Raw genomic sequence first — 23,333 nt, forward strand, 5'->3', positions numbered from 1 at the left:
TAAGCCGGAGGCCGGTGCCTGAGCTTTTTGAGCGAAGTAATTATCCAACGAGCCAGCCGAAGGCGGGCTTTATAAAGGGACAACGTGGAACGGCCCAAAGGGCGTCCAAAGACACACACAAGCACATTTTTATGTACTGTCATGTATGAAAAATCCTCCACATCAGATGCAAAGATGTGATTCTATGAGGGAGGAGATAATGCTCAGCATGTACACACCCCAGCCTATGCATAGTTAGACCGACAGTATGTTAGAGTGCAATGAGGGGACCTGTAGGTTATAAAACCTGATAAATGTGGAAGGTGAGGCCCAGCCTGCAGCCGCACAAATATCTTGAATGGGTATCCCACTCGACCACGCCCACAAGGAGGCCATGCCTCTCGTAGAGTGAGCTCTGATGCCCAAGGGGCACTGAAGGCCCTTGGCTTCATAAGCCAGCGCTTAGGCATCAACTATCCAGCGCGATATTCTTTGCTTTGATACAGACAGACCCTTAGTGCGGCCGCCAAAGCATACGAACAACTGCTCTGTCTGTCTGAACAGGGCAGAACGTTCCAAATATACTCTGAGTGCCCTGACCGGGCAGAGTAAATTAGCGTCACTTTCGTCTGCTGGGGACGATAGCGCGGCCAAAGATATCACCTGTGCTTTGAAAGGAGTAGAGAGCACTTTAGGAATATGCCCGTGTCTTGGCCTGAGGACAACCCTGTTGTCGTTAGGTCCAAACTCCAGGCAGGTAGCGCTTGATGACAGCGCGTGCAGGTCGCCCACTCTCTTGACCGAGGCGAGAGCCAGCAAGAGAGCAGTTTTGAGCAAGAGCTGTTTAAGGTGCACAGTTCGGAGGGGTTCGAACGGGGCACGCTTAAGTGCGTCCAGGACCGTGGCCAGGTCCCAAATCGGCACCGGGGGGGGGGGGCGTGGGGGATTTATCCTCCTGGCGCCCCTCAGGAAACGAACAACTAGGTAGTTTTTTCCTAGTGTGCGTCCTTCGACCGGTTCATGTGATGCCGCTATGGCAGCCATATATACTTTGAGCGTGGAGGGGGTGCGGCCTGCCTCCAACAGCTCTTGTAAGAAAACGAGCACACTAGGTACTTCGCATGTGTCAGGATTCAGGTTCCTGGACTTGCACCAGTCACTGAACACCTTCCATTTCTGGGCATATAAGCGCCTCGTAGAGGGCACTCGCGCCTCAGTGATGGTTCTCAACACTCCACTGGGGAGGTTCCCGTGAATCCGTTGAGGGGCCACGCATGGAGGGCCCACAGATCGGGGCGGGGATTGAGGATCGTCCCGTTGGCCTGCCTGAGGAGATCTAGCCTCAGTGGAATCGGCCATGGGGAAGATTGTATCATCTGCATCAGTTCTGGAAACCACGTCTGGTTTTTCCAGAGTGGGGCTACCAGGAGCACTGCACATTTCTCCTCCCTGATCCGACTGATGACCTGAGGTAGCATCGCAACCGGAGGGAAGGCATACAGCGGGCGGCTCGGCCAGACTTGGGCGAGCGCGTCCGTGCTCTTTGAAAAGAAGAGAGGGCAGTGCGTATTTTCCTTGGAGGCAAAAAGGTCAACCTCTGCTCTGCCAAAGGTTTGCCATAACCACTGAATCGTCAGGGGGTGGAGAGACCATTCTCCTGGGAGAACTTTGTCTCTGGACAGCATGTCCGCTCCCTGGTTCAGAACACCTGGCACATGCGCTGCTCTCAGCGAGCGCAGGTTGCGCTGGGACCATAGGAGGAGCTCCCTGGCCATCGAGTGCAGGGAGCTCGATCTGAGTCCACCCTGACGATTTATATGCGAGACTACCGTCATGTTGTCCGTTCGGACTAGGACGTGCTCGTCCTTCAGGTACGGGAGCAGGGCTCTGAGAGCCAAAGCGACCGCTTTCAATTCCAGACAGTTTATATGTAGGCGCTTCTCCGGGTTTGACCACAAGCCGGAGACAGGCCTGCCCTCGTAAAGGGCCCCCCAACCTATTTTGGAGGCATCTGTCGTGATCATTTTTCTCCTTGTGTTTACACCCAAACTCACGCCGGACTGATACCAGTCGACAGCTTTCCAGGGCGTCAGGGCTTTTATGCAGCCGTGATTTGCCCTGATTAAAAAGTGGCCCGAGCTCCACGCGTGAGTGGGGACACGGCTTTTGAGCCAGCGTTGGAGAGGACGGATGTGCAACAATCCTAGCTGGAGTACAGCTGATGCTGAGGCCATGAGACCGAGCATCCTCTGAAACCGCTTGACGGGGGCGCGCGCGCCCGCTCTGAACGATGTTGCAAGGCGCCGGATAATGAGCGCGCGCTCTGATGAGAGGCGCGCCGTCATCTGCACTGAGTCTAGCACTATTCCCAGAAAATAAATATTCTGGCTGGGGGATAGCATGCTCTTTGCAAAATTGATTTTTAGACCTAGGCACTCTAGATGACTGATAATCCAAGACCTGTGTGTCACTAACTGGCTCTCTGATTGTGCTAGTATTAGCCAATCGTCGAGATAATTTAGTATTCGCACTCCCCGCTGTCTCAGGGGGGAAAGTGCTGTATCCATACATTTCGTAAATGTACGGGGTGCCAGGAACAGGCCGAATGGTAGTACTGTGTACTGGTATGACTGTCCCTCGAAAGCGAATCTCAGAAACGGCCTGTGATGAGGCGCTATTGGAATGTGAAAGTAAGCGTCTTTCAGATCCACTGACAGAAACCAATCCCTCGGGCGAACTTGCGCGAGGATATGCTTGGTAGTTATCATTCTGAACGAACGAATCATTAAAGCTTTGTTCAGATGTCTGAGATCTAGAATGGGGCAGAGACCGCCATCCTTTTTCGGGACGAGAAAATAGCGGCTGTAAAAACCTGCCTCGCTCATAGAGGGGGGGACTGTTTCTATAGCGCCTTTCTCTATCAGTTTGAGCATCTCGGTGTGTAGAACATGTGAAACATCTTTTCTCACTTTCGTCTCTACCACCGCTGTGAAGCGGGGCGGTCGAATTGAAGCGAGTAACCGTGTTTTATTATGTTCAAAACCCATTTCGGCATGTCGGGGATATTTTCCCAAGCTTTCGCTCGCACAGATATGGGCTGAATGTTGGCCGGGGGCGTGTCGCTGAAGAGGGCCTCGACACGAAGCGCAGGAAGGCATTTGACGCCTTGAAAATTTGCTCTTTTAGAAAAAGTGTCGCGGGGGCGTACGCTGAAGCTTTGAAAGGATATAGCGATGATGCGCGCCGGATGGCTTAGCAGAAGGGCGATCGAAGGCGGCTGAAGGCGCCGGCGTCCTCGAAGCAGTCCTGCTGTAGGCTTGTCGACGGCGGCGGCGGCGAAAAGACTCCAACAAATCCGGAGGATCACCGAAGAGAAGGTTCTTTGCTGAAGGAGATTAAATCTAAAGAACTCAGACGACGGGGCGCCCAATATATAGCCCTTGACCACGCCCATCCTGGCGGGCTCTGACGCGCGTGGACGCGAAGCACGCTAATTGGAAGCGGGTTCAGAGTCGCCCCGTCATTGGTTCGTGCAAGTTGCCGCAGCACAGCCAATGACCGAGCTACCTCGCTCATTGCTGTATGCTGTGCAGCTGCAATGCGTTTTACATAAAGACTTCAATATTTCTCGAGAAAAGGAGTTTTCCCATAGCGTAAGCATTACGCAATAGGAGAGACCTCTCGAAAGGGAAATGCACTTTCATGAGATCGTGTTGCCCGATCATTTTCAGTATTGAGAACTAACCTCCCACAGCCACTCATGTCCATCGGCGTAATCATAACCTTCAACATTTTTTCTGATTTGAGTAATCCATCTACATGCTAGAGTAATGTGTTTAACGTGTGAATCCTTACTAAAAATGCAGTTCTATAATGAGCCGTTGGCATGAATTGTACTCGTGATGGAGCGGTAGTGGAGCTCTCTCGGAACGAGTGAAAACCACGACGCTCCGACTTTTAAAAAATCCGCTCCGCACTCCATTCAAAATCACACCGCTCCACTCCTCGCTCCGCTCCCACTCCACTCGGCTCACATACTCTGAATTGCAGATATACTCACTGAATGTAAGATCCTCTTAAATATGATTGACTGGTTGAGCTGCTTGAGTCTGTTCAGTAAGGACTGTTTTGATTGGTGGATTAAAAGCGCACCGTGATTGGCTAAATAGAACATCCTCCAAAACAAAAAAAGATATTTATGAATCTTAAACTGTCAGGAAGGTCTCAAAAATTCTACACACAAATTCAAAGCAGTCCACACATGTTAAGTGATTTGCAAATGTAGATTCAACAATCCATAAATACATGTACCATTTTTCGTAAATGTGTGATGGAAAATTATACAATAACTTGATATATATTTGTGTAAGCATTTTAAATTTATTTAGGTAAGATGCATTTGTGTGAGCATTTGGGGAAATATTTATTCTTTTACATGTGTATTTCTGAATTGTGTTTTGAATTTAAGAATCGGGTTTTGTAAATGTGAATATTGCTGTGCATTTTTTTAATTTGTTTTGTAAATGTATTATTTTTGAGGCTGATCTGGCTGCATACTAGGTATGCTCTGCCTCTAGCCATGATAGGCTTACTAAATAGACCCTAACCAATCATATGTAGCCTGAAACTAAACATCCATACTGACATTCTCAGTGAACTTTCAGTGACGGGAATCATGGGGAAAGGAAGGGAGGAGGGAGAGGGGGATGCATAGATAAGGAAAGATGAGGGAAAGATTGATTCCTGTATAACCAATAGTCACTGGTATTAGAAATGGTTCAAGAAATGAGGCCATATTACAAACTCTGATTTTAAGTGAAACGTTGTTTTATTAGCACTACATTTCGAACTGAGATTGTTTTTATTGTTTTACATCTCTGTTTTTTAGCACTTTGAACTTTACCTGATGAATCTCCAATAAAACAAAAAGTCATAAAACGACCTATTATGTCTTGATAAGAAAATGTACATTTAGCTCTGCATTTAGCATTTTTAAGTGACTGCATTACATTTGTCAGTTCAGTCCCTGAGAATCAAACTCATTGTTTCAGACACAGGCTTCAATTTAGCATCACAAAATTATCAAAATTGATTTTGTTTTATTGGCATGTATTCCTAATATAACTTTTTTTATAGTAATATATTTTACTATATCTTACCACTTGTTTTCATAATCTAACATTAATTTAGATCTTCTAAGTGTGAAAAAAATGTGGTTTGAATTTGAAACTTTTTAACATAATACATTATTTTTTAAACAAATATTGTATTTACTTTTTATTGGTGAACTGTACAATATGTGGATGTGTGTCTAAAACGTTCACATGAGTCACATGGTTGTTTTATTAGCATGTCAATCAGATTTGACCTTTGATTTTGAGAACATGAAGCTGTTGGTGATATAATGACGTACAATGCAGGTGAGGTTGGAGTTTAACCACCAGTTTCTGAGGTGAAATAATAACTTTTGATATAACACACTTTGTATTAATTCTAGGATGCCTGAAACACAGTTTGTTTTTTACTCTCTGAAGTGCTTCACTATCAGAAGTTTGTGTAAAGATGGCCGACTGGAGAGAATCATCCACACAACCAGGTGAGTCTGTTCATTTCTGTTTGTAAAGTCTTTCAAATAATAGTTCTTTGAAACTGCAAAATACAAATAGTAATGTAGTAAGGGATAAAATTACTTAAAGTTCATGTTATTGCAAGACATTTCTGTACATTTAAGCAACATTCTTTTTTTAGTAATAATTTAATGATTATTGTTTTGTAACAGATGATTATCAGGAAAGTTCAGGAATATTCCACAGAAGAGGAAGCATACGTTCACCTCCGAACAGTGAGTTTTACATGACAATAAAATAATATGTCCAATAGAACAGATCTTAAGATGTTTTAAAATGATTCTCATCTAAAAACTCTCACCTTTAATAATGTTGTTGTCCTTAAATAAGAACAAATATACATTAATGAGTCTAGGGAAGTTATTAGCTTGGAATGTTGATTATCTGATTATTTACTACTTCCAGAATTGATCTGTGGATTAAATACATTCTTTGTTTGAATAATTCATAACAGCATTATTGTAGTCACGTTACTAGATTCAGTTTTGTCTCAGATTACTGCCTAGCAGCACTATTATAAATGTTGAATCTGTGAGTAAACTGTAAAACCTTGCTGTAAACAATGGCCACATTCTGATAGTAACATACCAAAAATTGTGATTATTCCAGGAAAAACAAAGTTTTGATGATAATTTATTTGTATTAGTGTTAGTATTATTATTACATTGAGATGTATCTAAATTCTACACAGCAAAATCCCCAGTGTTAAATTAAATTAACCGTTATGGAGATCAGTGCTTGCTTTAGTTGGGCTCATGACCCTTAAAACATTAACTTTAGATTTTTTTATTTTGGCTGCTGTACGTGAGTTATAACAGCCAGATGAACAAATAGAAATGGTGATATGATGGTGTTGGTTGTGTTTTAACATAATCATTATTTCACAATCATTTGACCTGAATCACAAACTCAAATAGAGCACAATTTAGGTTTACTTTATTACTGGCGGGTTACAGGGTTGGAGCTAAACTCTGCAGGACAGTGGCCCTCCAGGACCGAAGTTGCCCATCCCTGTTCTACTGCATGAGATCCGATTGCAGTAATCAGTTATTTTGAAATATATTGAAATAACATAGTGCATAAAACATTTTGTACACCCTTGTAACTAGGGGCTGGGAATCTCTAGGCACCTCACAATTCGATTCGATTACGATTCAGAGGCCTGCGATTCGATTCTAAAGCGATTATCGATTATCTGAATCTTTTGTGTGTGTGTGTGTGAATATAAATACTTTGCTTTAAAAGTACAAAGTAATGACCCATAAAGAATTAACGTACAATATATTTTATTAACATTGCAAAGAACCAACAGGAAAATAAATGTGTGCCTGAACAAGCAGCATACTTGTAGTAAATTAATAATATAACAACAACAGGTGTTCTGACGATTCATGCTACCCATCGAGATGTGCTACTTACTGGTGCATGTGCAGACTCATTTTTCTTCTGCTTACCACGCCCATAAATCTATGCATCCTTGCTGTGGAGACTTGTAGGAAACTTTGACAGGTCAAATATGAATATTTGATGATAATTTTTACTTTTCACACCGTTTTAAAAATAAAAACAATACATTATACTGTACTCTTAACTTCGAATTTTATTATAATTTTATTTCATATAAAAATATCATTTTTACTTGTTATATCAAATGTGATAATTGCTAGTTCATTTAAAATATCCAAATATGCTCCCCATACACTTACCCAGATTAAAATGAAATAAACAATGTTATAATATTGTGAGATTTACACCATTATGGAAACAATAGAGAATGAATCAACATTATCTATGATCGATTTGCGTTTGGGTAGCATTTTTCGACAAAGCAGCAGAAATCGTCTGAACACCGGTACAGTCCAGAGCCATAGAGAGAAACGGCTCTGGCACAGCCGAGTGTTTTTCCTCCTCTGGGTGGAAACGTGTCATATGGCTTCTCATATTTGTCGTGTTGCCGAAATATTTTAGTTTTATTCTACAAAGCTTACAACTAGTGTGGCTCTTGTCCAGCTCCTTTCCCCCTTCAACTTCATAGAAGCCAAAATATTTCCACACGTCAGCTTTTAACGAGGAGGGTGTTTGGATTTCGCGCTCAGCCATCGCGTCTCTGTTATGTGCGCACGCCACAGACAGACGGTCCGGGCACTGCACTTCCGCGCTTCAGAGTTCCGTCTTTTGCGTTCCGTCAATATTACGTCATTATAAATAGGCTACATATCAAAAAAAATATATATATTTTTTTTTGAAAATCGATTTTTGACATTTTTGAATCGATTCAGAATCGTCCACGTCCGCATCGCGATGCATCTAAGAATCGATTTTTTCACCCACCCCTACTTGTAACTTGGACAGACACAGACATTAACAGAGGTGTAAAGTCCAGGTTCAGAAAGTAAAAGTCCTCCTCAATATTTTGTTCCAATCACCTGGATTTGCTAATTCAGACAGGAGATAGAACTAATTAGTGAAATCAGCTGACTGAGTTCATGGGTGGAATAAACATATGGCAGGACTTTTGCTTTCTGACCCCTGGACTATACACCTCTGGTCCCGTTGACCCCAGAGAGTCAGGAAGTGACAGCCTTCCGAGCACCGTTTGGACACTTCCATTTCCGGGTACTACCTTTTTGAATACATGGTGCACCGTTCACCTTCCAATGAATGATGGATTAGCTCCTGCGAGGTAACGAGGGGCACGCAGCCGCCTATCTGAATGACATTGTCGTCTATAGCCAGTCATGGGAAGAACATCTGCTTCACCTGAAGGATGTTCAAGGGAGGATTAAAAGTACAGGCCTCACCCTTCGGCCCTGACAAGTGCTTTTTGGCCAAGCGATTCGTTCTGGGTCATGGAATGACTCGACCTCACGTCAGAGGTCGCGACCGCCGACCTCAGAGGGTTAAAGACATCACTAAATTTAATCATAATCATCTGTATATCACTCAAGCTGATAGTTCTATGGGGGGTTAATGCTCAGAGGTGGGTAGTCCAGGGGTCAGAAAGTAAAAGTCCTGCCATATGTTTATTCCACCCATGAACTCAGTCAGCTGATTTCACTAATTAGTTCTATAACCTGAAAAAATCTTATACTTAATGTTTGTTTAAGAGAAACTTTGTAAAAGTTAAAAATATGATGCTGTACAATGACAGTGCTATAATCCATAAGGTAAACTTAACTCAGAAATTGAGCTCTATATGAGTTCAGTGATTCAAGTCAAATGATTGTGATATAATAATTATGTTAAGACACAACCAACACCATCAGATCACCTTTTCTATTTGTTCATCTGGCTGTTATAACTCATGTACTGCAGCCAAACAAAATCTAAAGATAATGAAGTGAGGGTCAAGAGCCCAACTAAAACTAACACGTATCATCGTAATGGTGACTTGCATATTCCGGTTTTCTCCTTCAATGATTCTGCTTGTTACCATCAGGTGTCTTCAATAATGCTCAATCATCCCTCAATTATTCACTTAATTATCTCATTAACTTTAACACTGCTTCAGTGTTCATTTAACACTCTGCTCAGAGTTTAATTGGGTTGCTTAAAGTGACTTAATTCCATGATATTGAAGTTACATGAATAAATTGTGTTTGTTTAATAAACATGTGGTTTTTATTGACATAAAAAGTTAATTAAAGCCAACATATCATTTTTAATTATAATCATAATTTAATTTGCCAGCAAATTACTGGCAAAAGTATACCATTCATTTAAAGGTCAAAGTTTTACAATGTAGCTATAAAGTTACTATCTTACACAAAACCTGTTCATGTATTTTCAGTGTCTGTGATTAAAGAAGAGCTGAGAATAGTTTTGCTGGGGACAAATGCAGATGTTAAAGCCTCCTGTGGGAATACAATCTTTGGACAAAAACTGTTCTCTGAGTCACATTTGTTTGAGAGGCATGATGGGATGGTGCTGGAGAGACATTTGGTGATCATCAACACTCCAAACCTGCTTGATTCTGCTCTCTCTCCTGAAGAACAAGACCCGAAGAGATGCTTCCGTCTGTCTTGTCCTGAACCTCATGCCCTGTTACTAGTCCTGGAGTCTGGCCCATCTACAGAGCAGGAGAAAGATGTTTTTAAGCTAATTAACATAATTTTTGGTGCAGTTGCCTCTGAATATGTGATTGTGGTCTTCATGCATGAGGAGCAGGAGTATGTCAGCGTTAAAGACAGTGACAATGAATCAGTAAAGTATCTTCTGCAGACTTGCAGACGAATACCCCATCATCTACAGAGGAATGGAGACCAATCACAGGTGCAGACTCTTCTGGAGAGCATTGAGGAGATGGTGGAGGAAAACAAAAGACATCACTTGAAGATTTCTGAAGACCCAAGACCGAGGAAAAACGTATCCCAAATATCAAGTAAGATGCATCACAGTAAACCTTTACCTGTAATTAATCTGAAATATAGATAGAGGGATAAACAACCAGCAAATTATATAAAAACTGTATAAACAATTTCATTTTTGTTATATACTTTTATTACCTGTAAATAAAATAACAGAAAAATATATAGAAGTAAAATAATGCCAAATGTTTAAAAAAAAGAAAAAAAACCTGTTGAATTGCTCTACTTGGAAAAAAAAATAGGGATTGCATTAACCATGCTTGCATTTTAATGCATTGTATTTTTAGGGCTTGCATTTTTATGGGCTGAAATTCAACATGGTTGAATATTTAAGCTGTGAATATTTCAAATCAAAACATTTCAAACACATTTTCATTATTAAAATTTCAATAATCCATATTCACCTTTCATATTTCACTTATAAATATTCAAACTGTTTAAAAATACAACCTATAATATTTAACAGGCAATTTTCTGTCCATTTTATTTCGCTTTGCAAATTCGCTTCCACAAATTCAGTGGTTCAAAATCAACAGTAAATTCAACATTGAGGGACTGCAGGAAAAGCAGTAGATTACCGAGCAAAATCTTCATCTGCTGTTAGTCGACCTCACCAGCAGGGGGTGCAAAAGCGCCTGTTGACGAAGACCAGAGCAACAGTTAGGGGCAACTCCGGTCCTCGAGGGCCACTGTCCTGCAGAGTTTAGCTCCAACCCTGAAAAAAATTATTTTTTAGTAATCCTGAAAACATTGATTAGCTTGTTCAGGTGTGATTAATTAGGGTTGGAGCTAAACTCTGCAGGACAGTGGCCCTCGAGGACCGGAGTTGCCCATCCCTGAGTTAGAGCAAGCCATTCATTCATAAAAAACTCATTTACAGCAATTGAGCATGCATTAGGTTTTTGTGATGATTATCTGGGTCAGTATATGCGGAAAAGATGATAAAGACACAAATGCTGTGTTTATGTTTAATTCAATAACTTGAACATTTACTTTCCCTGTGTAGCCTTACATGATATCAGCTTTCTCTACCGTGAACAGGATTATAATCGGTTTCCCTCAATACCTCATCATACTCAAGGATTCCCCTTCCGTAGGAACAAAACGCTTAACGTAGCTTACATTGTAAAAAGTAATACACTATATCTAATAAAACTAATCTATAAAATTGTGGCAACATATTACAAGCAATATTATTAATAAAATTTAACAAATTAAAATTGAGTAAGAATTAAATTAATTCTTTAAAAGTCAACCATTTAAAATGAGTAACATTTAAACAAAAATATCTGAATAACAGACAGACTTTCAGATGAATTTAGAACTCTTTATTTTTTCTTGCTGATAATAAGCTGATAACAAGCAGAATCACAGAAGGAAAGAGAAACACAAGAACTACAACTGACTTCAGCCACCGCCTTAGATGAAATCAACTGAAAGGACATTAAATCTCTCTTATTACTGACCAGACTGACAATTATTTATTGTGCAATAAATACATTTATTTATTTCTGTCATTTGTCTACAGTTATTTTTGAGAATTAACAGAAGTTTAGATGTTAATGGTTTAATGATTAAATATTTGTTCACCATTATGGAGATCAGTGTTTCATTTAGTTGGGCAGTTTGACTTAGGCTTTTTTATGTCAGTTTGTGGTTTTTGCCAAAGCATTTAAATTGTTGCAAAGAAAACCATAAACAAAGGTGATCAGATGATAAAGTTTTAAAAAAGTTGCTAAGTTTTTTAACTGATCAAAACTTAGCTACGTGATATTAATAGATTTTCACCAATATCATTTTGTTGGTGCAGATAACTCTACATTTTAATTTTTAAATACTTTAGGGGATTTTTTTTAAGATACACAGACATCAAGAATCAGCATATGAATCTCAACAATGGTGACATGCTTCAATAGCAAACTTATATATCAAATAAATATCAAAAATGTAAAAGGTGCGCATTATGCCTGACACCTACATGAACACTTTACAGATGGTTTTATGACTGTAAGTCGTTCTCTTCAAATGCTATTGAAATTAGAAACGTGTATACCAATGTTGTATGTAACTTTAGAGACGGTCCCTAAATGTGTGAATGTCCAATGTCAAGTAGTAGTAGTAACATCGTTATTTGTCCCTTTGCAGGGAAATTTAAGCAGCGTCAAAAACCTCCCAACATACAATTTAATACATCACAAAAAACATCACAAACATCAGATTACAAACCCTGAGCATTGACAATACTTCTAGCTACTATTATAAGTTCACGGTACCTTTATCTTTGCTTCAGATAAGTATTTACACTCATAACTGCATTTGAAACAAAAGATCTAGAAGCTTTAACAGTCCTCCATTTGGGCACTCAATATTGCCTACCTGAGGGGAGCAGTTCAAATTCTGAAAACAAGATGTGAGATGTATCATCGAGGATAGTCAAAGACTTCCAATTCACACTCTCAGTGTAAATTGGGGATTTTGCTGTTTAATTGGGTCGCTTAAAATTACTTAATTCCATGATGTTGAAGTGACATGAACAAATTATGTTTGTTTAACGTAACCCAGTTATGTGGAACCTGTTGACAAAAAAAAAAGTTAATTAAAGCCAGCATATATTTTTTTTGAGTGCTTGCCTGCAAGTTTTGTCTTTTATATCACTGTATTAGTCTGTTAAGCTACGTTAAGTGTTTTATATATCCAGTAGGGAAATCCTGAAGTATTGAGGGAAACCCTAGTAGCCTATACTGCATGCAGCACATCACCACAATATAAAGTTAAGGCAACTAAACAACCAGGAGAAATATATGTCTACCTCAAATGTAACATTGGATCTGTACATCCGCATCGGGGGAATAACATTATAATCTCATTCACGGTAGAGAAAGATGCATGTAGGCTACACAGGAAAAGTAACCGTGAAGACACTGAATTTAACATAAAATAGCAGTCATTATAATCACAAATACACTTACATTGCTGTAAATGAGTTTTTATGAATGAATGGCTTGCTCTAACTGTTGCTCTGGTCTTCGTCAACAACACGCGCTTGCACCCCCTGCTGGTGAGGTCGACTAACAGCAGATGGAGATTATGCTCGGTAATCTACTGCTTTTCCTGCAGTTCCTGGATGTCAACAATAAATTTTGTTGTATTTGAATCACTGAATTTGTGGAAGCGAATTTGCAAAGTGAAATAAAATGGACCTAAAATTGCCAATATAGGTTGTATTTTTAAACAGTTTGAATATTTTGGAAGTGAAATATGAAAGCTGAATATGGATTATTGAATTTTTAATAATGAAAACGTGTGTGAAATGTTTTGAATTGAAATATTCACAGCTTAAATATCCAACAATGCTGAATTTCAGCCCATAAAAATGCAAGCCCTAAAAATACAATGTATCAAAATGCAAGCATGGTTAATGCAATGCCTATTTTTTTTCAAGTAGTGCAATTCAACAGGATTTTTGTTTCAAACACATTTGGCAGTGTTTTACTTCTATATAAATAGGTTTTCCCACTCATTTGTTGGATTCTGTCAATTACACAAGAAAAATGGAAATGTGCAAGTGAAATGGAAATTGGCATCAACACTTAACTGAGTGGAAAAGACAAAAAAATGTTTGAAAACTATTTCATTATAATTGTTTCATAATGTACTTCATGTTTAGAGCCATTGATACAGAGGTTTCAGACAGCCAGAAAGTCAGAAAATCCCACAAGTTTGGCGCGATCAATATGTGAGTATTACAAAAAACGACGCCACAGTTTGTTACATTTTACACATGATGGAGTTTTTGGTCTGACAGGTTTTTCATACACTGAATTAAATTTGGTGTAGAAACCAGAGGTGGGTAATCCGGGGTCAAAGAGTAAAAGTCCTGCCATATGTTTATTCCACCCATAAACTCAGTCAGCTGATTTCATTAATTAGTTCTCTCTCCTGTCTGAATTAGCAAATCCAGGTGATTGGAACAAAATACTGAGGAGGACTTTTACTTTCTGAACCTGGACTTTACACCTCTGCATAGCAATGCTACATGTCAGCCAATAGCAAAGAAATAAACCCGAACTGGACCTTATCGTAGCCAAAAAATCTGTATATATTAAATAAGGAGTAATTTCAGCCACAGCCTTAGATGAAATCCACTGAAGATAAAAGAAGACATTAAATCTTTCAAGATCTCAGCAGAGGAGGAATAAACAACTCCACAAACAGCATTACCAGCTTCACTTATTACTAACCAGACTGACTTTATTTATGTCAGATGTCTACAAAAGTTGTATTGAGAATTAACAGAGGTTTAACTTTCATATGAAGTCACCATAACAGTGATCAGTGTTTCCATTAGTTGGGCTCTTAACTCTTATTATATATTTTGTCTTTTCTTGGCTGCTGTAATGGTGTGTTTGTCAAACAAATTTGCTACAGCAAAGGAAGATCATTTTTAGCTGGTGATGGTTTTATAATCATCATAAAACAGACTGATTCACTGAGGTATTTATAATCTTACAATTATGTTGTTCCACTAATATATTCACATCACAAACCCTGTGTTACTGCTGCATGAGATCCAGCAATATAACAATCGGTTTTAATCTTTAAACTAACCTGAAATAAAAGAAATTTGCCCTATGCTGACACACACAGATATCAACAATCAGCACATTAATCTCAACAATGGTGACAATCAGAACTATTTAGATGAACAGATTAATTCAGAACATCACTGAAAAGCTACTAATTCACAACAAAAATAACAACAAAAAAAGCAAATATTTAGAATCAAACAAAATTATAGGACAATGCAGCATAATTTATTCATGATGCAATACATGCTGGGAGTTTTGTACTATGCTGGTACCCAGCATGCATTGCAGCAAAGTACTTTTGATTGTCACCATTGTTGAGACTGTTCCATGCTCATGTTTGTTAAAGTCTTCTAACTTATTGTAATAATATTGCTTGATCCCATGCTGCAGTAACACAGGGTTTGTGTTAGATTTAAATACCTCAGTGAATCATCTATTTCATGATGATTATAAAATCATCAACAGGTAACCGTCATCACCTGATCTCGTTTCACTTTAGCTTTCATTGCTGCTGCAAATGTGTTTGACAAACACACTGTCACAGCAGCCAAAAAAAAAACATATAATAAGAGTTAAAAGCTGAACTAATGGAAACACTAATCACTGTTATGGTGACTTCAAATGAAGGAGAGTTAAACATCTGTTAATTCTCCTGTTCATCACTAATGCTCAATTATCTCATTAACTTTAACACTTTTTAAACTCTTTAGATTTGGACAATATGTACTCTGCGATTTGATAAAACACTGGGGTTTTGGCTGTTTTTAAAAACGAGGAAATATGTTTTCAGAAAGTTGTGAACTACAGCAAAACTAGTCAAACACAGACATCAAGATTCAGCAAATGAATCTCAACAATGGTGACAAAGGAAAAGCTTCATGCCGCAATGCTACTGGGAGTCATGGATGAGTCATGGACCCAGCATGCATTGCGGCATGAAGCTTTTTGTTTGTCACCATTGTTGAGATGCATGTGCTGTTTGATACCATAGACTATACGATTCTGTAATCACTGTATATTTAGAAAACAATTCTAAGCTCATTGTAACATGATAATCTTGTTAAGAAAAATTTTAAGTCATCTTTCAAATTTTAAACTTTTGCTGAGCTTGCAAAGTTACTTGATGATAATATTATCTTCTGATCATATTCATTGTTATTCCTGCTATTTCAAAAATGCAAAATAAATACACAGTTGCATCAAACAGAGAAAAATTAATGTTCAAGGGTCAAGAACCCAAATAAAGGTGCCACTAATCACGATTTTGGTGACTTCAAATGAAACACTCAATGAGTAGACAACGCCAAAACCTGTTAATTCTAAATAAGAGCTTTTGTAGAGTCTGACAGAAATAAAGTCAATCTGGTTAGTAATAACAAGTGAAAGCAGTATTTGAAAAAGACATTGAAAAAGAAGCATGATGGCTGCCGAAAAAACTTAAATCTTAAAGTTTTTATGAATTAAGATTTTATTTATTTATTTTAATGTATTGTTATATTTATTTTAGAGCTTTTTATGGGATGCCATATAAAATATACCTATAATTTTTTTTCATAAACACAAACTGCCCTCCACCCAGTGCTATTCTATCCAGACAGAGTTACATTTTAACACAAATTGTGTTTTGAAAATCTACACAACTAGTGTCAAAATACCATCAATACATGCTGTGCATGTTTTTTTAACACATCTCTTTTTAGAGTGTACTTTGCTCCAATCTAAAGCATTACCATGATTGTATTGAGCACATTTGTGTTTGTGATTAACAGCCACATTAAGCACTGAGAAGAGCTTAGAGTGTGTGAGGATCGTCCTGATCGGAAAAACTGGAGTGGGAAAGAGTGCAACCGGAAACACCATCCTGGGACGTGACGTGTTTCAATCAAGAGCCAGTATGAAGTCTGTTACCAGATCATGCCAAAAAGAGAATGGAGACGCCTGTGGTCGACCCGTGAGTGTTGTGGACACACCAGGACTTTTCGACACAAGCCTCAGCAATGAAGACGTTCAACAGGAGATCATGAGATGCATTGAACTATCAGCTCCTGGACCACACGTGTTTCTGCTGGTCATCGCTGTCGGCCCGATCACACAAGAAGAGAGAGAAACCCTTCAGCTCATCAAGATGACCTTCGGACAGAAAGCAGAGACCTACACTATGGTGGCGTTCACACGAGGAGACAATCTCACAGATGAAAGTATTGAAGACTACATTAAAGAAGGAGATCCACACGTCCAACAACTGATCGAGGACTGTGGAGGAAGATTTCATGTTTTCAATAATAAACAGAGGGATTCTGCTCAGGTTGTGAGTCTGTTAAAGAAGATCGATAAGATGATGTGGAGTAATAAACAAACATTCTATAATGATAGAATGTTTCAGGAGGCCGAGAGAGCATTCAGACTCATGCAGATCGAGAGAGAGAGAGAGGAGGAGGTCAGACGAGAGATAGAGGCCATTAAAGCCAAATATGAGTCTGAAATCAAAAAAATGAAAAAGAAACTAGAGGAGGAAAAAGAAAAAGGAAAAGTTATAGAATGTCTATTTTTGGAGAGAGAGAACACACTGTTAAGAAAATATGAGACTAGAAAAATTACAGAGGATAGAGTCACAACAGATATTGAGCAAACACAAGATCAAGGTGGTGTTGAGGGAATTAAGAATGATGAGTATGAAGAATATCTGGTGAAAAAGACTGAACCACATATAGCAACAGGAGGAGAATCTGATCATGATAAAAAGAAACACAAGAAAAAATCGATATCGTTTAGATCATTTATATCAAAAGACACAAAGCCAAGGGAATATAAAAGGATGATGGAAAAGTCTGAAGAAAAGGAAACTATAAGGCAAGAAGCGAAAAATAAAGAAAAAGCAAAAAAATATACAGTCACAGATCAGAAGATGAGCAAAAACATTGCCAAGTTCAGTGAAGAAAAATCCTTGCAACCAGGTGATCAGACTGACACAAAGAAATTAAACGAAAAATATATGAATGAAAATAAACTTCTGCTTGAGCATTATAAGGCAATGGAGGAATGCAATCAGAAGATGGATGAGATCAAGAGAAGATACAAAGAGATTGAAGAGATTCATGCTGCAGAACTCAAGAAATTGAAAGAAAGACATTCCAATAACATTACTGACTGGAATAAGACTCATGGAAACTGTGTGCTTCAGTAAATGTCACATCGTTCCAAATCTTCATTTATTAAATTAACACTCCCGCGAGTGTATATGAGTCCACACTCAAGAGTGTTGAAGTTAATGAGATAATTAAGTGATTAATTGAGTGATGATTGAGCATTATTGAAGACACCTGAAGAATCACTGAAGGAGAAAAACTCAAATTGTAATCCACCGTTATGTAGATCAGTGTTTACTTTAGTTGGGCTCTTGATCCTTATATTATTTAGATTTTGTTTGGCTGATGTATCTGAGTTATAACTGCCAGATGAACAAAGAAAAAAAAGTGATCTGATGGTGTTGGTTATATCATGGCAATCATCATTTGAACTTTATGTTTTTGATTTATGTTGTTTGTTACAGCATAACTGTGATTCTGAATAAATATCCAGAATTTTAGCTATAATATAAAGGATTTCCTAAAAGTTGTTTTCTAAAAAGAATATTTCTTTAAGGCACACACAGACTTCAAGATTCAGTCTATGCATCTCAACAATGGTGACGAGCAGAATATTCAATTAGGAAAAGTAAATTACATAGAAAATTCAGATCATAATTTATTCATATCGCAATGCATGATGGGAGCCATTAATGAGTTGTGATTGGTGGCAGCCACTGCAACATGCATTATTATTGTCACCATTGTTGAGATTCACAGGCTGATTATTGATGTCTGTTTCTAAATAAATTTATTTGAAAATGTTTTGATCAGAACAATGTTTATTAAATATTTTGGATTATAAGAGGCATACTTATACTCATATATGCTTTAAAATCACAATGCTGTTGCCAATAAGTAAAACCAAACTAACTCAATAAGATTAATTTTTCAGATCACAGCATGATATTGCCAGAACACAACCAACACTATCAGATAACACTTTTCTTTGTTCATTTGACTGTTATAATTAATTAACAGCAGACAAACAAATTTAAAGGGAGTGTATAAAGGTTAAGAGCCCAACTAAAGCAAACACTTATCGCCATAACGGTGGCTTACAATTTGTGACTTTCGCCTTCAATGATTCTGCTTGTTAACATCAGGTCTCTTCAATAATGTTCAAACATCACTAAATTAATCACTTAATTATCTCATTAACTTTAACACTCTTGAGTGTTAATTTAACACTGGAGTTTGTGCTGTGTAGTAAATGCCGCTCCATCTGAAAGCAGGTGAAGGTGATTTACTACTAATCAAAGAACCGGCTTTACTGACGAGATGCGCATAACAATATCGTGCGATATATCGCCCAGCCCTAATGCAACATGTCACCCTTGTTGAGATTCATATACTAAAAATACTTTTCCTTTAATGTAATCTAAAAATCCAAATTCAGAATGTCTGATCAGTGGTAAAGAATTGTTTGTGAATATAGTTTGTTAACAACAAATTACCATTTTTGAACAGTGGTAAGATTAGTGAATTATGATGCTGCAAACTATTTTTTAAACTGAGTTTAAATGAATAAATATGTAAAGGTAATATATATACGCTTTAGCATCAATAGATGAGGCTATAAAATGACTACATGTGAGCTTAAATGTTCAATTCTCTCTATACCTTTATCAGCTGTATAAAATAACTTCACAACTTTACTTGCACTGATATTCAGTAGCGAGACTTTTTCTTTTAGTTGTCCTCTTCCATAGACAGCTGTTTACTTCTTGCTGTGTAAATTTGTTTACATTCTTATTATTTTAATAATTCTATTTAATAAGTGAATTGCGCTGCTTCTCTCGCGAGAAATTAATCTCAGTTTCACTCTTTCTCAACATGTGATTGGCTGTTCACTACTGATGTCACACTTATTACATCAGTGTGATGTAATAAGTCATTATAGTCAATAATCTACATTAACGAAAGTTGGTGTTCAGATGTAACAACACTGAAGAAGATGTGCTCTCCTAATTTAGAGGCACATTTCATAAACTGTAAACCCTTCTACTCGCCTCGGGAATTTTCCTCTTTCATTCTCGTGAATGTTTACATCCCTCCAGACGCGTGCGCGAGCGCGGCGCTACAACAGCTGGCTGAACAAATATCTGAAACGGAACAAAGGTACCCAGACTCTCTTTTAATCATTCTTGGGGATTTTAACAAAGCAAATCTTTCCCGTGAACTACCAAAATACAGACAGCACGTTACATGTCCCACCAGAGACAGTAATATACTGGACCACTGTTACACCACAATAAGAAATGCATATCACTCCGTCCCACGGGCAGCTTTGGGGCTCTCTGATCACTGTTTGGTTCATCTCATACACTGTAAAAAAAGATTAGTTGACTCAACTTAACTAAGTCAAGTAATCTTGTTGCTTTGACTGAGTTAAGTTGAGTCAACTTATAGTGTCAAGTTTATTGCACTTCAAAACACGAGTTGACTCAACTTCCTGTATCAAGTAATGTGGACTGGAAAACATTAGTTAAGAGAACTAAAAAAAAGATGTTGGTTGATCTTATGTTGTTAAATGGACTGCATTTATATAGTGCCATCCAGCTCGTCGGGAGCAGCTGGGGTTAGGTGTCTTGCTCATGGACACCTCGACACTTGGTCAGGTGGATCCGGGGATTGAACAACCAACCTTCTGGTTTGTAGACAACCTACATGAACCACTGAGCCACTGCCGCTCAGATTTTATCAAGTTAGTTTACAGAAATTACTAGATTTCAAAAATTTAAGCAAGCTAATATCTACAAAGAATCTACATGAGAATTGAGAATTGGCCAGTCAAACTTAACACTGACACTCTGGCGGCGCTAGCCAGCTGAATTAACAGCGCTCAAAGTCGACACTCAGAGGCTGTGTTCAAAATCATATTCTATACCCACATTCACTATTCCCTACATTAGTTCACTAATATAGTCCACTTGACTGAGTGAATAATTCAGTTAATTTTCAGTTAATTAAGTTAATTGAGACCCTGATAAACACCTGCTGTTAACAATCAGAATCACTGAAGGAGATAGGAACAAGAAGAACAGAAAAAAAGACGAAATCAAGATAAAAGACATTAAATCTTAGCAAAAGATCTCAGCAGAGGAGGATTAAACATCTCCACAAACAGCATTACCAGCTTCACTTATTACTAACCAGACTGACTTTATTTCTGTCAGACGTCTACAGAAGTTCTTATTAAAAGGTGACAGAGGTTTAGATGTCATTTTATTTTCATTTGATGTTACCATAATAGTGATCAGTGATTGCTTTAGTTGGGCTCTTGACCCTTGACTTTTGAACATTAGTTGTTCTTTGGCTGCTGTAGCTGTGTCTTTAAAATACATCAGCTATGGCACAAAGCTGAAGACAACAGGATGACAATGACTGTTTGTTAATAGTCACAATCATCATGTAATGGCCTGGTTTACTGATCTCATTTGCTGCCTAAAGTTGTTAAATGGTGATGTTTTGTAGTTTTGATTTTGTTGTCATTGTGATTTTACAGATTGAGATCTATCGTGGATTTGACGTAAAGAAAATAATAATGATTTTAAAAAGGTTATACTCAGAACATTTTGAACTTCTTGATCAGCCAGACACACACAGGCATCAATAATTGGTGTATGAATCTCAACAATGGTGACAATCAACAAAAAAGATAACATTAAATTTGAACATCCCAAAATACGCAACTAAAAGTCAACACAAAACCAAAAGCAAAAATAAAAACAAAAAGTAAAAATTAAAGCAAATAACCAGACAAATCAGCTGCATAATTTATTCATGCTGCAATGCATGCTGGGAGTCATGTTTTTTTTTTTTGGTACCCAACATGCATTGCAGCATAAAACTTATGATTGTCACCATTGTTGAGATTCATACACCAATTAGATGCCTGTGTGTGTCTGGCTGATCAAGAAGTTCAAAATGTTCTGAGTATAACCTTTTTAAAAACATTATTTTCTTTACATCAAATCCAATGATCTCAAAATCTCAATCTAGCGTGGAAAATCACAATGACACCAAAATCAAAACTACAAGACATCACCATTTAACAACTTTAGACAGCAAATGAGATCAGTGAATCAGGCCATAATATGATGATTGTGACTATTAACAAACAGTCATTGTCATCCTGTTGTCTTCAGCTTTGTGCCATAGCTGATGTATTTTAAAGACACAGCTACAGCAGCCAAAGAACAACTAATGTTCAAAAGTCAAGTGTCAAGAGCCCAACTAAAGCAATCACTGATCACCATTATGGTAACATCAAATAAAAATAAAATGACATCTAAACCTCTGTCACCTTTTAATAAGAACTTCTGTAGACGTCTGACAGAAATAAAGTCAGTCTGGTTAGTAATAAGTGAAGCTGGTATTGCTGTTTGTGGAGATGTTTAATCCTCATCTGCTGAGATCTTTTGCTAAGATTTAATGTCTTTTATCTTGATTTCGTCTTTTTTTCTGTTCTTCTTGTTCCTATCTCCTTCAGTGATTCTGATTGTTAACAGCAGGTGTTTATCAGGGTCTCAATTAACTTAATTAACTGAAAATTAACTGAATTATTCACTCAGTCAAGTGGACTATATTAGTGATCTAATGTAGGGAATAGTGAATGAGGGTATAGGATATGATTTTGAACACAGCCTCTGAGTGTCGACTTTGAGCGCTGTTAATTCAGCTGGCTAGCGCCGCCAGAGTGTCAGTGTTAAGTTTGACTGGCCAATTCTCAATTCTCATGTAGATACTTTGTAGATATTAGTTTGCTTAAATTTTTGAAATCTAGTAATTTCTGTAAACTAACTTGATAAGATCTGAGCGGCAGTGGCTCAGTGGTTCATGTAGGTAGTCTACAAACCAGAAGGTTGGTTGTTCAATCCCCGGTTCCACCTGACCAAGTGTCGAGGTGTCCATGAGCAAGACACCTAACCCCAGCTGCTCCCGACGAGCTGGATGGCACTATATAAATGCAGTCCATTTACCAACATAAGTTCAACCAACATCTTTTTTTTAGTTCTCTTAACTAATGTTTTCCAGTCCACATTACTTGATACAGGAAGTTGAGTCAACTCGTGTTTTGAAGTGCAATGAACTTGACACTATAAGTTGACTCAACTTAACTCAGTCAAAGCAACAAGATTACTTGACTTAGTTAAGTTGAGTCAACTAATCTTTTTTTACAGTGTACCGACCTACAGGCAGGAACTGAAATCAGCTAAACCTGTGTTAAGGACTGTGAAAAGATGGACTAATGAAGCAGAGCAGAATCTACAGGCCTGCTTTGATTGCACTGATTGGACTGTTTTTGAAGCTGCTACCAATGATCTGGATGAGCTCACAGATACTGTAACATCATATATAAGTTTCTGTGAGGATACATGCATTCCTACCAGGACATTCTTATCATTCACTAATGATAAACCATGGTTTACTGGGAAACTCAAACACCTTCGTCATGCCAAAGAGGATGCTTACAGAAGTGGGGATAAAATCTTGTATAACCAGGCCAGAAACAGATTGACAAAGGAGATCAGAGTTGCTAAAAGGAACTACTCTGATAAACTGAAAAACCAGTTTTCATCCAACGACCCATCATCAGTCTGGAATGGCCTGAGGAACATTACCAACTACAAGTCACCATCC

The 23,333-nt window shown here is 38.2% G+C and overlaps 2 protein-coding genes across 2 annotated transcripts; both read left to right on the forward strand.

Moving 5' to 3' along the window:
* Positions 1 to 5,541: 5,541 nt before the first annotated feature.
* Positions 5,542 to 10,040, forward strand: LOC143711046 (GTPase IMAP family member 6). Its single transcript, XM_077202333.1, has 2 exons — positions 5,542 to 5,575; positions 9,397 to 10,040. Exons 1-2 carry the CDS (start codon positions 5,542 to 5,544, stop codon positions 10,038 to 10,040), a joined length of 678 nt encoding a protein of 225 aa, XP_077058448.1.
* A 6,246-nt stretch (positions 10,041 to 16,286) lies between these two features.
* On the forward strand, positions 16,287 to 17,774 carry LOC143711125 (uncharacterized). Its single transcript, XM_077202461.1, has one exon. It carries the CDS (start codon positions 16,457 to 16,459, stop codon positions 17,744 to 17,746), a length of 1,290 nt encoding a protein of 429 aa, XP_077058576.1. The 5' UTR covers positions 16,287 to 16,456; the 3' UTR covers positions 17,747 to 17,774.
* Positions 17,775 to 23,333: the final 5,559 nt, after the last annotated feature.

The sequence above is a fragment of the Siphateles boraxobius genome, unplaced genomic scaffold (genome assembly GCF_051911475.1).
Source record: "Siphateles boraxobius isolate OS27281-9 unplaced genomic scaffold, OSU_SipBor_1 49, whole genome shotgun sequence".
Lineage (NCBI taxonomy): Eukaryota > Metazoa > Chordata > Actinopteri > Cypriniformes > Leuciscidae > Siphateles > Siphateles boraxobius.

What these genes read in the sequence shown, in the direction of transcription:
- LOC143711046 (XM_077202333.1), top strand. Translation starts at nt 5,542, where the DNA reads ATGGCCGACTGGAGAGAATCATCCACACAACCAG. An exon ending in AGAATCATCCACACAACCAG is followed by an intron (nt 5,576 to 9,396) that starts GTGAGTCTGTTC and finishes ATGTATTTTCAG; the next exon opens with TGTCTGTGATTAAAGAAGAG.
- LOC143711125 (XM_077202461.1), top strand. Translation starts at nt 16,457, where the DNA reads ATGAAGTCTGTTACCAGATCATGCCAAAAAGAGAATGGAGACGCCTGT.